A 17,857-nucleotide genomic window follows, 5' to 3' on the forward strand; every position below is an offset into this window, starting at 1 on the left:
CGTATCCGTCCCCCTACTTCCCCAGTCCCCTCTCCTTCCCCCTACTCCCCCATTCCCCTCTCCTTCCCCCACTCTCCCAGTCCCCTCTCTGTACCACACTCCTCTAGTCCCCTACTCTCCCAGTCCTGTCTCCTTCCCCCTACTCCCCCATTCCCCTCTCTGTCCCCTAGTCCCCTACTCTCCCAGTCCCATCTCCTTCCCCCTACTTCCCTAGTCCCCTCTCCGTCCTACTCTCCCACTCTCCCAGCCATACCCCTGGTCCACGTACAGGAAGTTGTGGTCGCCATGGCCATCCTCTCCTTTTATTTATTTATTTCTATACAGTTGAAGTTGGAAGTTTACATACACTTAGGTTGGAGTAATTAAAACTTGTTTTTTAACCACTCCACAAATGTCTTGTTAACAAACTATAGTTTTGGCAAGTCGGTTAAGACATCTACTTTGTGCATGACACAAGTAATTTTTCCAACAATTGTTTACAGACAGATTATTTCACTTATAATTCACTGTATCACAATTCCAGTGGGTCAGAAGTTTACTGTGCCTTTAAACAGCTTGGAAAATGATGTCATGGCTTTAGAAGCTTCTGATAGGCTAATTGACATCATTTGAGTCAATTGGAGGTGTACCTGTGGATGTATTTCAAGGCCTACCTTCAAACTCAGTGCCTCTTTGCTTGACACCATGGGAAAATCAAAAGAAATCAGCCAAGACCTCAGGAAAAAATATTGTAGACCTCCACAAGTCTGGTTCATCCTTGGGAGCAATTTCAAAATGCCTGAAGGTACCACGTTCATCTGTACAAACAATAGTACACAAGTATAAACACCATGGGACCACAGCCGTCATACCACTCAGGAAGGGGACGCTTTCTGTCTCCTAGAGACGAATGTACTTTGGTGCGAAAAGTGCAAATCAATCCCAGAACAACATCAAAGGACCTTGTGAAGATGCTGGAGGAAAACAGGTACAAAAGTATTTATATCCACAGTAAAACAAGTCCTATATCGAAATAAGCTGAAAGGCCACTCAGCAAGGAAGAAGCCACTGCTCCAAAACTGCCATAAAAAAGCCAGACTACTGTTTGCAACTGCACATGGGGACGAAGATCGTACTTTCTGGAGAAATGTCCTCTGGTCTGATGAAACAAAAATAGAACTGTTTGGCCATAATGACCATCGTTATGTTTGGAGGAAAAAGGGGGATGCTTGCAAGCTGAAGAACACCATCCCAACTGTGAAGCACGGGGGTGTCAGCATAATGTTGTGGGGGACTTTGCTGCAGGAGGGACTGGTGCACTTCACAAAATAGATGGCATCATGAGGGAAGAACATGATGTGGATATATTGAAACAACATCTCAAGACATCAGTCAGGAAGTTAAAGCTTGGTTGCAAATGGGTCTACCAAATGGACAATGACCCCAAGCATACTTCCAAAGTTGTGGCAAAATGGCTTCAGGACAACAAAGTCAAGGTATTGGAGTGGCCAACACAAATCCCTGACCTCAATCCTATAGAAAATGTGTGGGCAGAACTAAAAAAGTGTGTGCGAGCAAGGAGGCCTACAAACCTGACTCAGTTACACCAGCTCCGTCAGGAGGAATGGGCCAAAATTCACCCAACTTATTGTGGGAAGCTTGTGGAAGGCTACCTGAAATGTTTGACCCAAGTTAAACAATTTAAAGGCAATGCTACTAAATACTAATTGAGTGTATGTAAACTTCTGACCCACTGGGAATGTGATGAAAGAAATAAAAGCTGAAAGAAATAATTCTCTCCATTATTATTCTGACATTTCACATTCTTAAAATAAAGTGGTGATCCTAACTGCCCTAAAACAGGGAATTTTTACTGGGATTGAAATGTCAGGAATTGTGAAAAACTGACTTTACATACACCATAACCAAATACATTTAAACTTCTGACTTCAGCTGTGTGTATATTTTTTTGTCTGTTTGTTACATAAACATTTTACATACATGGTACATTTTTTTACACAGTTACATAACAAAGATGCTTCATGAGGTAGTTACCTGGAATGCATTTCAATGAACAGGTGTGCTTTGTTAAAAGTAATTTGTGCAATTTCTCTCCTTAATGTGTTTGAGCCAATCAGTTGTGTTGTGACAAGGTAGGGGTGGTATACAGAAAATAGCCCTATTTGGTAAAAGACCAAGTACATATTATGGGAAGAACAGCTCAAATAATCAAAGAGAAACAACATCATTACTTTAAGACATGAAGGTCAGTCAATCTGGAAAATGTCAAGAACTAAAAAAAACAACACATTTCAAGCGCAGTTGCCAAAACCATCAAGCGCTATGATGAAACTGGCTCTCATGGGGACCGCCACAGGAAAGGAAAAGCTGCTGCAGAGGATACATTCATTAGAGTTACCAGCCTCAGAAATTGCAGCCCAAATAAATGCTTCACAGAGTTGAAGTAACAGACACATCTCAACATCAACTGTTCAGAGGAGACTGCATGAATCAGTCCTTCATGGTCAAAATGTTGCAAAGAAACCACTACCAAATGACACCAATAAGATGAAGAGACTTGCTTGGGCCAAGAAACATGAACAATGGACATTAGACCGGTGGAAATCTTGAGACTTTTGGTTCCAACCACCGTGTCTTTGTGAGACGCTGTGTAGGTGAACGGATGATCTCCGCATGTGTGGTTCCCACCGGGAAGCATGGAGGAGGAGGTGTGATGGTGTGGGGGTGCTTTGCTGGTGACACTGTCAGTCATTTGTTTAGAATTTAAGGAATACTTAACCAGCATGGCTACCACAGCATTCTGCAGCGATACGCCTACCCATCTTGTTAGCGCTTATTGGGACTATCATTTGTTTTTCAACAGGACAATGACCCAACACACCTCCCAGGCTTTGTAAGGGCTATTTTACCAAGAAGGGGAGTGATGGAGTGCCCTAAAACAGGCATCAGATTACCTGGCCTCCACAATCACCCAACCTCAACCCAATTGAGATGGTTTGGGATGAGTTGGACGCAGAGTGAAGGAAAAGCATTCCAGGTAAAGTTGGTTGAGAGAACCTGTGACCAGAAACAAGCTACATGGGAACGATACCAGAATAAATGATCTCATGATTCTGTTTCTTCACAGAAAAATCTTCAGAGCTGAGATTGTTATATAACATTCGGTTCTGGGACAGAGTGGACTGTAGTGTCCTGGTAAGTCAGTCAGCCCCAGAAGGTCCATTATGGGTGCCTGTCTGTAGGGGGGTTATGGGGTTCTGGGACAGAGTGGACTGTAGTGTCCTGGTAAGTCAGTCAGCCCCAGAAGGTCCATTATAGGTGCCTGTCTGTAGGGGGGTTATGGGGTTCTGGGACAGAGTGGACTGGAGGGAGGGAGGGAATGGAAGTATTGCTGACTGTTCCTCCTGTCTTTCTTTGAGGATAATGACTATCTGCTGGGTTTCTATTCTGAGCCACTTCCTAATCTGACCCTAATGGGATTTACCCTGCTTCTTTCTTTATTTGGATGTTACATGTGTGAGGAGCAGTGCGGCGTCCACGCTTGTTACATTATGTGTTGCAGCATGATGTGTGTTCTATCCACTGCTAGGCTGACACATTGATTTCCCCATTTGATTTAGAAATGTGATTTCAGCATAAGGCCGTTGAGAGGAGGCACATCGGCAGTAGAATAGATGGTTCTTGTGAGTTGTCATGATATCAGTATTGTGACACCACAAAACGTTATTTTCCAGGGAAAAAAATAAACACGAAGCAGAATGAACTCTATGGTCCTTTAAAAACCTGCTGTATGTAAAATATTGTGTGATATATATTTTGTGTGAGGGGGGGGGCAAATGTAACTATGGAAGACAGCAGGAGGCTGGCTGTGTGTTTGAAACATTAGCACGTTTTTCTCTGCATGTTTTGTAATTGTTTCCCTGTACTTCAGAGTATCAAGATACTGGTATCGTGACAACCCTATTATATGGCATCACCAGGTTGCTAGCTACAGTCCTATCAAATGAATCCATTACTGGATGGACTTTATTGTCTGGCCCTCTAGGACAGGGGTTCCCACACTTTTTCACTCAGGCCCCTCTTCCAGCATTGGGGAACATCCTGACCCCCCTGCGCATACACGCCATGTCTATTTCTATGGTCACATGCACTGTCCATGACACAAACTGTTCACACCCCTCTTGTGGGAGGAGAGAAAATGTTGCAGGTTTAAAGCTTATTTCCTGCAATTCTACACATTTTGTCAAGTCTAATGTGTATTGATGTGATATTTGAGGGAGTCAAACATTACAACAAAATCTAAGGGCTTGAAAACCTAGTGAAAAAATGTGAGCTGACATGGGCTAGTTGATCTTGACATTTTTGTCAAGTTATACATAGGTCTCTAAGGTATGCAGTCAGGGCATCAAAGTAGCGTTTTGGTCTACCAGCTACTATGGCAGGTAGATGTAAAAAAAAATCTACTAGCCACAATATTTTTTTCACGCAAAAATTACACCGACAAAAAACAGATGAGCATGCTTTATGTTTCTAAAACAATACATGTATTACTAGTAACAAGTAATGTGGTATATTGTTTAATTACCTGAGTCTTTTAATCAAAATATCACAAATGAGAAAAATGTTCACCTGTCCCTTTAAGGCTACCTGTGGTAGCGCTACTCGAGTCGTGTTTGTGCCTGTGAGATTGAGTCTGACCAGTAGAAGCGTAGTCTTTTCTTCTCTAGCAGTTGAAACTCAAACATTGAAAAACAACCGAGCTTGTGAACAAAACAATGTAAATAGCCAAGGAACACAAGGACAAAGTCTCAAGTTTCAAGTAAATTAGACCAACTTTTATGCCTGTGTGCAGCGCTTCTGAAAATGAATTTTTCACTCAGCTCTTCACATGCGCACAGCCCCGAGGCAGGCTGTGTTACAGTGTGAGGTGGAATAGGCTATATAGGAGTTGTAGTTCTTTGACTTTGTGAGATTTAATTTACCAGCTATAAAACAAAACAGTGGAAATACTTTGAAAAAAGCTACTGCAGCATTTATTTGACTATAAATGTGATCATACTTGCCCATTTTTATTCACAAATGCGAGTGAAATGCTTGCAATGTGGAGTCCTGACCACACCACCCGGTGAAATAAACATCTTACCCGGCAATGCCAAAATCTGTACATTTTTAGGCCCTGTATGCAATGACTGACATTACATCAGTCTTATTTTTTCAGAGGGGATCCCCCCCCCCGCCGATCTACAGTTTGTGAACCACTGCTCTAGGACACAATATCTTCCTTCGCCACCTCCCTAGGAGTTTTGTCTGAAGCTTTCCTGGCTCTCCCTGTCACAGACTCCTTCCACACCTCTCAGACTAGATTTAACACCCCATCCTCCCGTCATCCTCCACGGTAACCCCTCATGAACTCTCTCTGCTCCCCCCATCATACGTGGCTTTTATCTGTTGTCAGTTCATTTAGAGGAGGGACTGGGAAGGACACATTTTCTTTCATTGGAATAATGTCCACATTTCTCAACATTATGCTTCCTGCTTATATTAGAGGGAATTGAGCTGAGGGAAGACAGACCCAGGAGAAGAGAGACTGTGAATACTCAATGTGAGACGGTGGATGCTCACTGTCTGCCAGGCATCACATTCTGCTGTATCTGCCAAGTATATGAGCCTGAAGTTCCTCTGTTTTTTTCCCTCACGGTTGCTCAGACACAGATCTGCCTGTGCATCTCGACGTCTGTGTATTAAAGGGGACTCACTGTTGGAGTACGGATTTGACTAGTCACAATTTTTATGTCTGAATTAGGGGGTGAGTCAGTGTGTGTGCGTACTTACCTCCATGAATATTTACCAGTATTTTAAAATAGCTCTGGTAGCAGGTAAACTGTCCCCTGGCAGGTCACCTCTTCCACTGTTTCCTAGTAGATGTGGTAGAGTAGTGCTGCCACTAGCTCAGGGGACGAGTGGTGTCCTATAGCAGAACATGGAGTAGCAGGCCAGTGACTGATGGAGCTGTCTATCCTGGTGGAGGGAGGGAGGCAGCATACTCTGGCCCAATCCTCTGGATTAAGACAGCCTCCCGTAGGGCAGGAAGAGAGAGCATGGAGCCTGTAGCAGGAGGAGAGGGGGAGCAGCCTCACCGTCGCTCCGCCCTAAAGACCCCCAGCAGCCCTATCACTCCACCCCAATACCCGGATCCCACTGAGAGAATTACGACAGACACAATAGAACAAACAAAGGCCTTGATCAACAGACAATAGACAGATCCAATCTGTTATCTGACCCCTTAAACAAACATGATGTGTCAGCTAATGGGCCTTTTAGTTAACTGTCTGTCTGTCTGGGGGTTTTAATCTGGATAGATCCTTCATGGGAGGGGAGGTGAGAGGGACCAGGCTGCATAGCGGGGGGGGCTCACTGTAACCAGGGAGAAATCCTGTCCTGTCCTCTCCTGTAGAGAATGAGAGAATGCCCCCCCCCTCCTTCCCCATGGTGGTAGGGCCTTAACTCTGACCATGCCACAGCTCAGTCAGACCACAGGGGAGTGGATGGGAAGAGGTTCTGGACAGGAGCAGTGCATGGCCATGGTGTGTCTCCCTCCTCTCCTGGCTGTTACCTGATTTTTCTCTCTGGGCGGCTGCTCTGCGGCTCTGCTCTGACATATTCATCAGCAGTCTCTCCTGATCGGAGTTCAGTCTTTTCTCCTGGGATCTGTCTCTGGCCAGGACGACATGGAGGAGTTAGTCTAGTGCACCCCACACCACACCAACTCCCCACCCCGCACCAACTCCCCACTCCAACACCCACACCCCACACCAACACCCACACCCCACTTCACACCAACACCCACACCCCACCCCACACCAACTCCCCACCCCGCACCAACTTCCCACACCAACACCCACACCCCACTTCACACCAACACCCACACCCCACACCAACACCAACTCCCAACACCCCTCCACACCAACACCAACTCCCAACACCCCTCCACACCTCACACCAACTCCCAACACCAACACTCACACCAACACCCCTCCCCACCCCACACCAACACCCACACTCCACCCCACACCAACACCCACACCAACTCCCAACACCCCTCCCCCTCCACACCCTCCCACACCAACACCAACTCCCCACCCCACACCAACACCAACTCCCACCATCACTCACACCAACACCCCTCCCCACCCCACACCAACACCAACTCCCAACACCACTCCCCACCCCACACCAACACCCACACCAACTCCCAACACCCCTCCACACCTCACACCAACACCAACTCCCAACACCATCACTCACACCAACACCCCTCCCCACCCCACACCAACACCAACTCCCAACACCACTCCCCACCCCACACCAACACCCACACCAACACCAACACCCACACTCCACCCCACACCAACACCAACTCCCAACACCCCTCCACACCCCACAACAACACCAACTCCCCTCCCCAGACCCACACCCATCTCCATGTATTAAACAGCAGGATTTGATGTCTAGATTTCAAATCCCTCTAGACACTATGAAAGTCCTGCCTACTGCCTGGATCATGTCCGATGCGGTTTTTGAATGGGATTCAACAGTATATCATCAAATTCATGAAAATGCAGTCATTGAATACATATTTAAGCAATAAGGCCCGATTGGGGTGTGGTATATAGCCAATACCATGGCTATGGGTTGTCTAGGCAGATTTCCTCTGTCCAGTGTCTGTGTTCTTTTGCCCTTCTTAATCTTTTATTTTTATTGGCCAGTCTGAGATATGGCTTTTTCTTTGCAACTCTGCCTAGAAGGCCAGCATCCCGGAATCGCCTCTTCACTGTTGACGTTGAGACTGGTGTTTAGCTGGTACTATTTACTGAAGCTGCCAGTTGAGGACTTGTGAGGCATCTATTTATCAAACAAGATACTCTAATGTACTTGTCCTCTTGCTCAGTTGTGCACCGGGGCCTCCCACTCCTCTTTCTATTCTGGTTAGAGTCAGTTTGCGCTGTTCTGTGAAGGGAGTAGTGCTCAGCGTTGTGTGAGATCTTCAGTTTCTTGACAAATTCTCGCATTGAATAGCCTTAATTTCTCAAATCAAGAATAGACTGACGAGTTTCAGAAGAAAGTTAATTGTTTCTGGCTAGTTTGAGCCTGTTATCGAACCGACAAATGCTGACGCTCCAGATACTCAACTAGTCTAAAGAAGGCCAGTTGAATTGCTTCTTTAATTAGAACAACAGTTTTCGGCTGTGCTAATATAATTGCAAAATCTTTTTTTAATGATTAATTAGCCTTTTAAAATGATTAACTTGGATGAGCTAACACAACGTGCCGTTGGAACACAGGAGTGATGGTTGCTGATAATGGGCCTCTGTACGCCTATGTAGATATTCCATTAAAAATCAACCGTTACCGGCTACAATAGTCATTTACAACATTAATAATGTCTACACTGTATTTCTGATCAATTTGACAAAAAAAATGCTTTTCTTTCAAAAACAAGGACATTTCTAAGTGACCCCAAACCAAACCTTTGAATGGTAGTGTATCTTAAATGACCGCGTTTTCATGAATTTGATGATATACTCTTGAATCGCATTCAAAAACAGCAAGGGACATGATCCAGGAAGTTATGAGCAGTTTTTCCACAGGGGTCAGGTTCAAAAGCTGTTGGTGATGGACAGATATTTATGTTCTGTGGAGGCAGATTGGACAGGTCAGGTCAGGTGACATTGATCCCTGGCACCAGGCCAGAGTGGATTGAGAAATTGATGTGTGTGTTTGTTTGTGAGGCGTGTGCGTCCTTTAATGAAGCAGTTTTGCCTGCGTCCTTCAAACAGATTTTACTGTGAGACGTTATGGTTATATAAGGATCTGCTGCTCACGTCATCCATTTGCGTACGTGTGTGGGTGTGTGTTAACTTTTGTGTGCAATTGAAACCATAGGTCTACTCCCCTTGCCAAGTCTGCATATGAATGAAATGAATTGCCATGCAACTGGCCGTTTACTAAGCTAAATATTACACTTGTATACTAGAGAAGCTAAACTACAGGTATTGTACCATTCCCTACCTCACCTTTCTCCCTCCCACTCTCAGCCTCATTTGTACCGACCATATCTGTTCGCGCTAGTATTTTCATCGACCTTGTCATGTCATGTTAGAAAATGTGCCAAGTTAAAGTGTGAGCCTATTAGACAGCGGGAGATGTTAGGAATAGAATGTGGGGTTCTCCAAAGTCAACTTTGGGCTATTAAAAAGCATTTGTAAGGCTCTGAAAGTAACTCCACACCGTTTAAAAACTCACTCTCTCACCGCTGCTGTCACTCTCTGTTCCCTTGCAGGTTGGATGGTTTCCCCCCTGGTCACCATGATAACCATCTCTCTCTGTTCCCCTGCAGGTTGGATGGTTTTCCCCCTGGTCACCATGATAACCATCTCTCTCTGTTCCCCTGCAGGTTGGATGGTTTTCCCCCTGGTCACCATGATAACCATCTCTCTCTGTTCCCTTGCAGGTTGGATGGTTTTCCCCCTGGTCACCATGATAACCATCTCTCTCTGTTCCCCTGCAGGTTGGATGGTTTTCCCCCCGGTCACCATGATAACCATCTCTCTCTGTTCCCTTGCAGGTTGGATGGTTTTCCCCCGGTGACCATGATAACCATCTCTTCTGTTCCCTTGCAGGTTGGATGGTTTTCCCCCTGGTCACCATGATAACCATCTCTCTCTGTTCCCTTGCAGGTTGGATGGTTTTGTCACCATGTCTGTTCCCTTGCAGGTTGGATGGTTTTGGTCACCATGATAACCATCTCTCTCTGTTCCCTGCATCTTCTCTGTTCCCCTGCAGGTTGGATGGTTTTCCCCTGGTCACCATGATAACCATCTCTCTGTTCCCCTGCAGGTTGGATGGTTTTCCCCCTGGTCACCATGAGCACCATCTCTCTCTGTTCCCTGCAGGTTGGATGGTTTTCCCCCTGGTCACCATGATAACCATCTCTCTCTGTTCCCCTGCAGGTTGGATGGTTTTCCCCCTGGTCACCATGATAACCATCTCTGTTCAGGTTGGATGGTTTTCTGTTAACCATCCCTGTTCCCCTGCAGGTTGGATGGTTTTCCCCGGTCACCATGATAACCATCTCTCTCTGTTCCCTGCAGGTTGGATGGTTTTCCCCCAGCCCCGGTCACCATGATAACCATCTCTCTCTGTTCCCTGCAGGTTGGATGGTTTTCCCCCCCTGGTCACCATGATAACCATCTCTCTCTTTCCCCTGCAGTTTGGATGGTTTTCCCCCGGTCACCATGATAACCATCTCTCTCTGTTCCCTGCAGGTTGGATGGTTTTCCCCCCCCGGTCACCATGATAACCATCTCTCTCTGTTCCCTGCAGGTTGGATGGTTTTCCCCTGGTCACCATGATAACCATCTCTCTCTGTTCCCTGCAGGTTGGATGGTTTTCCCCTGGTCACCATGATAACCATCTCTCTCTGTTCCCCTGCAGGTTGGATGGTTTTCCCCCTGGTCACCATGATAACCATCTCTCTCTGTTCCCCTGCAGGTTGGATGGTTTTCCCCCTGGTCACCATGATAACCATCTCTCTCTGTTCCCCTGCAGGTTGGATGGTTTTCCCCCAGCCCCGGTCACCATGATAACCATCTCTCTCTTTCCCCTGCAGTTTGGATGGTTTTCCCCCTGGTCACCATGATAACCATCTCTCTCTGTTCCCCTGCAGGTTGGATGGTTTTCCCCCTGGTCACCATGATAACCATCTCTCTCTTTTCCCCTGCAGGTTGGATGGTTTTCCCCCTGGTCACCATGATAACCATCTCTCTCTTTTCCCCTGCAGTTTGGATGGTTTTCCCCCTGGTCACCATGATAACCATCTCTCTCTGTTCCCCTGCAGGTTGGATGGTTTCCCCCAGCCCCGGTCACCATGATAACCATCTCTCTCTGTTCCCCTGCAGGTTGGATGGTTTTCCCCCTGGTCACCATGATAACCATCTCTCTCTGTTCCCCTGCAGGTTGGATGGTTTTCCCCCAGCCCCGGTCACCATGAGCACCATCTCTCTCTGTTCCCCTGCAGGTTGGATGGTTTTCCCCTGGTCACCATGATAACCATCTCTCTCTGTTCCCTGCAGGTTGGATGGTTTTCCCCCTGGTCACCATGATAACCATCTCTCTCTGTTCCCTGCAGGTTGGATGGTTTTCCCCTGGTCACCATGATAACCATCTCTCTCTGTTCCCTGCAGGTTGGATGGTTTTCCCCTGGTCACCATGATAACCATCTCTCTCTGTTCCCCTGCAGGTTGGATGGTTTTCCCCTGGTCACCATGATAACCATCTCTCTCTGTTCCCTTGCAGGTTGGATGGTTTTCCCCCTGGTCACCATGATAACCATCTCTCTCTGTTCCCCTGCAGGTTGGATGGTTTTCCCCCAGCCCCGGTCACCATGATAACCATCTCTCTCTGTTCCCTGCAGGTTGGATGGTTTCCCCCCCGGTCACCATGATAACCATCTCTCTCTGTTCCCCTGCAGTTTGGATGGTTTTCCCCCGGTCACCATGATAACCATCTCTCTCTGTTCCCCTGCAGGTTGGATGGTTTTCCCCTGGTCACCATGATAACCATCTCTCTCTGTTCCCTTGCAGGTTGGATGGTTTTCCCCTGGTCACCATGATAACCATCTCTCTGTTCCCCTGCAGGTTGGATGGTTTCCCCCTGGTCACCATGATAACCATCTCTCTCTGTTCCCCTGCAGGTTGGATGGTTTTCCCCCAGCCCCGGTCACCATGATAACCATCTCTCTCTGTTCCCCTGCAGGTTGGATGGTTTTCCCCTGGTCACCATGATAACCATCTCTCTGTTCCCCTGCAGGTTGGATGATGGTTTTCCCCAGCCCCGGTCACCATGATAACCATCTCTCTCTGTTCCCCTGCAGGTTGGATGGTTTTCCCCCTGGTCACCATGATAACCATCTCTCTCTGTTCCCCTGCAGTTTGGATGGTTTTCCCCCTGGTCACCATGATAACCATCTCTCTCTGTTCCCCTGCAGGTTGGATGGTTTTCCCCCGGTCACCATGATAACCATCTCTCTCTGTTCCCCTGCAGGTTGGATGGTTTTCCCCCAGCCCCGGTCACCATGATAACCATCTCTCTCTGTTCCCTTGCAGGTTGGATGGTTTTCCCCCTGGTCACCATGATAACCATCTCTCTCTGTTCCCCTGCAGGTTGGATGGTTTTCCCCCTGGTCACCATGATAACCATCTCTCTCTGTTCCCCTGCAGGTTGGATGGTTTTCCCCCGGTCACCATGATAACCATCTCTCTCTGTTCCCCTGCAGGTTGGATGGTTTTCCCCCTGGTCACCATGATAACCATCTCTCTCTGTTCCCCTGCAGGTTGGATGGTTTTCCCCTGGTCACCATGATAACCATCTCTCTCTTTCCCCTGCAGTTTGGATGGTTTCCCCCTGGTCACCATGATAACCATCTCTCTCTGTTCCCCTGCAGGTTGGATGGTTTTCCCCAGCCCCGGTCACCATGATAACCATCTCTCTCTGTTCCCCTGCAGGTTGGATGGTTTTCCCCTGGTCACCATGATAACCATCTCTCTCTGTTCCCTGCAGGTTGGATGGTTTTCCCCCTGGTCACCATGATAACCATCTCTCTCTGTTCCCCTGCAGGTTGGATGGTTTCCCCCCCGGTCACCATGATAACCATCTCTCTCTGTTCCCCTGCAGGTTGGATGGTTTTCCCCCCGGTCACCATGATAACCATCTCTCTCTGTTCCCCTGCAGGTTGGATGGTTTTCCCCCTGGTCACCATGATAACCATCTCTCTCTGTTCCCCTGCAGGTTGGATGGTTTTCCCCGGTCACCATGATAACCATCTCTCTCTGTTCCCCTGCAGGTTGGATGGTTTTCCCCCCGGTCACCATGATAACCATCTCTCTCTGTTCCCCTGCAGGTTGGATGGTTTTCCCCCTGGTCACCATGATAACCATCTCTCTCTGTTCCCCTGCAGGTTGGATGGTTTTCCCCCTGGTCACCATGATAACCATCTCTCTCTGTTCCCCTGCAGGTTGGATGGTTTTCCCCCAGCCCCGGTCACCATGAGCACCATCTCTCCCACCGACTTCGACAGCCAGGAGATCCAGCAGCAGTACAATGACATCAACAACCGCTGGGACCTGGCCGCAGAGACCAATTGGGACAATGAGAACAGCTCGGCACGCCTCTTTGAGCGCTCGCGCATCAAAGCTCTGGCAGGTGGGACAACCCAATGTGTTAGTGTGTGTGTATTGTGCATACATGTGATGTGTGTCAGGGTATAGGACGAGATGTGTGTTCCAAGACTACCCTCCTGTGCTGGAACATGACCAGCCATGCAGGTTGCAGTAGTGTGGAGGGCCCAGCAGAGGGTGCAACAGGCAACCAGAGGCAGCAGCATCAGGCACCTCTGTTTTGCAAAAATACTGATCTCTCTGTGGTAGTCACAGTCTCAAATACACCCCACCCTTCACAGACACACCACACCACACTGGAGGAAAAACAACTGACACCACAACCCCAGACTGTGAGTACATGATAGTACACGGATACTAGTATACTGTTAAAAGGTTAGTCTCACCATCACACATTGAAAAGCAACCACTCTCTCTGTGGTAACAGACCCGTTCAGACCCTGTCACCATCATAATGTCATATGTATGTTAATGTATGTAGATGTTTAACCACTAACCAAATGCCTTATGGATCAGTTATGGAAAGGAGAACAGAGCTGTGTGTTGGCTGTTTGTCATCTTCTCCGACATAACTTCATTACACCTCGGCAATAGATCACACTGAACTGACTAACAAACTAGTATGACCCGAGTTGTGGAGATGTGTGTGTGTGTAGTTAGAGGAGCTGTGTGTGTTTGTGTATTCATACAGTATTTTCCACAAGACTCCATAAGTGTGGGTGTGTGTGCTCTTTACACCCTGGGAATGCTGCTGACACGTCTCCTTTTTACAAGTAGGGGCTTGATGTGCACATTCTTTGACACTTTGCAACAGCTCCAGTAGCTCCCCCACAGCACCCTGCATTTCTTCTACACTTTTTCAGTGATTCCCCTAGGATTCTTTGGGGCAGCGGTGGCAAAGTTGGCGGGCTGGGGAGGGTGTGGCCAATGGTGCAGTTGCAAGGTTAGCTTGGGTGGGTGTGGCAAATGGCACGGTTTTAGAGGCCCGCTGTTTTAAAGCAATTTTCATGCAATTTGACACATTTTGGGGTTACACATGGGGTGGAGAAAATGTTGTAGTTTTAAAACGAGTTCCCTGCAATTCTACACATTTTGTCATGGGTCTGAGAGAAAAATTGCCGTTTCAAAGCTAATTTGATTAATTTTAATTTTACATTCTCCCTGACTGTCTAGTTTTTATTTTGGTACTTGTTACTTCTCCAAGATGATCTTATTTAAAAAATATATAGCATAGGGGAAACTAGGGCTGGCCCCATTTAGTCATCTGGTCTATAGGTTGTTGGTTGACCAAGATTTTTTTAGTGGCAGTGGCAAATAGATAATTATTTTTCGTGGCACACAAGACACCTGTCTGATTTTCACCTGTCTCAGTGGACTAATCCAATGAGGAGGCCGCAGGGGTACCACGGTCCAAGAAAAAGTGGAGTGTGGCTAAGCTGCACAAGGCACGTCGCTCTTCAGAATGCACTTTCTCCCGCTATTTCCTGCATATTCATTGTTTCATGAGTTCATTATGTGCATTGTTTGCTGTTCATCAATTCCCTTTTACATATATCACCAGTAGTAGCCTACATTTACCATTAGTTCCCATAATTTCTATAATAATTTGTTTGGTTATTGTCATTTCTGTTAATACATTCAATATATTATTACAGTTGTTTACCGTTGTCATGGTCGGAGTGGACACGTTGTTTGCAGAACTCACAACCTATGCTCCACTTGTGAGAAACATGTTTTTTTTTTAAATTCCATTTGAGTTTTGTCAATTTATTCATCGTCTTGTTTGAAATGCTCCTGTCAATGTTGAGTAAGGCCGCGCACCCGATTACTCATATAGAAGTAGGACTATATTTCCTCAAAGTATTAGAAAAATATAGGACAATAGTTCCTGTAGGACAATAGTTCCTCAAAATATTTCCAACTCTCCCTTTCAATAGCCACTCGACATGAAAGGGAAAAATGTAATGCTCTGATCCAGTGGAGATGTCATAAAATACCTGATTACTTCTTATCCCATGCACAAATAGCCCACAGCTGTGTCTGTCCTGAGCTCACTGGCATGGATATTTTATGCAATGTTGCAAGTTAGCTAGTGTGCGTTTTGTGCCGACCCAGTTGATAGTTGATACAATGTTTCAATTTCGCTGTAGACAGGCCATGCATAGCCAATGTGATTTATAGGATATTTATTTTTATCAGGATATTTTCTACCTGCAGGCTGCAATGTTCTTATTTTTTGGCTACTGTAGGCTATTTTTACATAGTTGACAATGGCAATAAAAGTTACTTTTAGGAATAAAAGTTACTTTTTTTTACAATGATTTTGAGATAAAGATTATTATAAATGAAACTGTTCCACGAAAATAGACTTATTTAATCAAATGGCGTGCTTAAAGCATCATACAATTTCAGTACATATAGTTGATTTTATAAAACACACATAGGGTGTGCATAATATATGAAAAATACATTGAGATGAATCGATTGACTAATATTTTTGTTGTTGTTGGGGACAGTCCTAGGAGAAACAGCCTTAGCCCACAGGATCTATGATCAGTCCATTGGTCACAGGATCTATGATCAGTCCATTGGTCACAGGATCTATGATCAGTCCATTGATCACAGGATCTATGATCAGTCCATTGGTCACAGGATCTATGATCAGTCCATTGGTCACAGGATCTATGATCAGTCCATTGGTCACAGGATCTATGATCAGTCCATTGGTCACAGGATCTATGATCAGTCCATTGATCACAGGATCTATGATCAGTCCATTGGTCACAGGATCTATGATCAGTCCATTGGTCACAGGATCTATGATCAGTCCATTGGTCACAGGATCTATGATCAGTCCATTGGTCACAGGATCTATGATCAGTCCATTGGTCACAGGATCTATGATCAGTCAGTCCATCGGTCACAGGATCTATGATCAGTCCATTGGTCACAGGATCTATGATCAGTCCATTGGTCACAGGATCTATGATCAGTCAGTCCATCGGTCACAGGATCTATGATCAGTCCATTGGTCACAGGATCTATGATCAGTCCATTGGTCACAGGATCTATGATCAGTCCATTGGTCACAGGATCTATGATCAGTCAGTCCATCGGTCACAGGATCTATGATCAGTCCATTGGTCACAGGATCTATGATCAGTCCATCGGTCACAGGATCTATGATCAGTCCATTGGTCACAGGATCTATGATCAGTCCATTGGTCACAGGATCTATGATCAGTCAGTCCATCGGTCACAGGATCTATGATCAGTCCATTGGTCACAGGATCTATGATCAGTCCATCGGTCACAGGATCTATGATCAGTCCATTGGTCACAGGATCTATGATCAGTCCATTGGTCACAGGATCTATGATCAGTCAGTCCATCGGTCACAGGATCTATGATCAGTCCATTGGTCACAGGATCTATGATCAGTCCATTGGTCACAGGATCTATGATCAGTCAGTCCATCGGTCACAGGATCTATGATCAGTCCATTGGTCACAGGATCTATGATCAGTCCATTGGTCACAGGATCTATGATCAGTCCATTGGTCACAGGATCTATGATCAGTCAGTCCATCGGTCACAGGATCTATGATCAGTCCATTGGTCACAGGATCTATGATCAGTCCATCGGTCACAGGATCTATGATCAGTCCATTGGTCACAGGATCTATGATCAGTCCATTGGTCACAGGATCTATGATCAGTCAGTCCATCGGTCACAGGATCTATGATCAGTCCATTGGTCACAGGATCTATGATCAGTCCATCGGTCACAGGATCTATGATCAGTCCATTGGTCACAGGATCTATGATCAGTCCATTGGTCACAGGATCTATGATCAGTCCATTGGTCACAGGATCTATGATCAGTCCATTGGTCACAGGATCTATGATCAGTCCACCTGTCTCGTCTCTCTTTTCATCCTCTACTCCCCCTACACAGTGAAGGAGCTGATATCATCTCCTGGGCCCAGGCTCATTTGCATGGATTTGGCTCTCAATTTGTGGACTCCTCTATGCACTGCTAGCTCTAAATGTCCTAACTAGACTTCTGTAGTCTGAGGACAGAGTCTATATATTATGTGTAGCCTCTAAGGTTCATTACTCTACGAGCTATTAGAACTGTGACTTCGATCAGCAGCTCCCTGGTTACCTGCCTTTTTTCCTGTTATGACCTAGTAGTGCCTCCTTCCCTCAGGTGTTCATTTAAATGCTTCCGGCTTCTGTTTGTGTGTGTTGGTGTGATTCATCCAACTGTGTTCGTGGCCTAATAATATCTGACGTCCCGGGATGTCTTCATACACCTGACTGGTGTATCTTGGCCATGGGGAAGCTGTGGAGTGTGAAATGCCTGGAAGGTAACATGGCAGGTAAGAGCCAAGGTAAAACATGACAGACTGAGAGACTCGGGCAGAGAGAGCCATCGGAGGGACAGGGAGAGGAAAACGTGGAGGGTATGAAAGTGCAGGTAATGGCCCTCAGTGTGGAGCCTGAACACTGACAGCCTCAACTCGACCATGATGCCTCTTATTGACCTGCAGAGTGTGGTTGTTTCACTCCTGTGGTGGCCGTAACAGACATCTTTATCTCTCTCTCTTTCTCCACAC

The 17,857-nt window shown here is 46.3% G+C and overlaps 3 protein-coding genes across 8 annotated transcripts in view; 2 read left to right on the forward strand and 1 right to left on the reverse strand.

The window, feature by feature from the left end:
* Positions 1-17,857, reverse strand: part of LOC127930735 (uncharacterized) — a 212,792-nt gene that overhangs the window by 171,846 nt on the left and 23,089 nt on the right. The window lies entirely within an intron of this gene.
* Positions 1-17,857, forward strand: part of LOC118385080 (spectrin beta chain, non-erythrocytic 1-like) — a 106,754-nt gene that overhangs the window by 15,507 nt on the left and 73,390 nt on the right. For all 4 annotated transcript variants that reach the window (XM_052520970.1, XM_052520969.1, XM_052520971.1 and 1 more), the window contains exon 2: positions 13,073-13,260. In XM_052520970.1, coding sequence (XP_052376930.1) covers positions 13,104-13,260 — 157 coding nt within the window. In that variant the 5' untranslated portion in view covers positions 13,073-13,103. The remainder of the gene's footprint in view (positions 1-13,072; positions 13,261-17,857) is intronic.
* On the forward strand, positions 6,513-7,505 carry LOC127930835 (uncharacterized histidine-rich protein DDB_G0274557-like). Its single transcript, XM_052521767.1, has 2 exons — positions 6,513-6,584; positions 6,747-7,505. Exons 1-2 carry the CDS (start codon positions 6,513-6,515, stop codon positions 7,503-7,505), a joined length of 831 nt encoding a protein of 276 aa, XP_052377727.1.

This window comes from Oncorhynchus keta, chromosome 6, assembly GCF_023373465.1.
Source record: "Oncorhynchus keta strain PuntledgeMale-10-30-2019 chromosome 6, Oket_V2, whole genome shotgun sequence".
Taxonomy (NCBI): domain Eukaryota; kingdom Metazoa; phylum Chordata; class Actinopteri; order Salmoniformes; family Salmonidae; genus Oncorhynchus; species Oncorhynchus keta.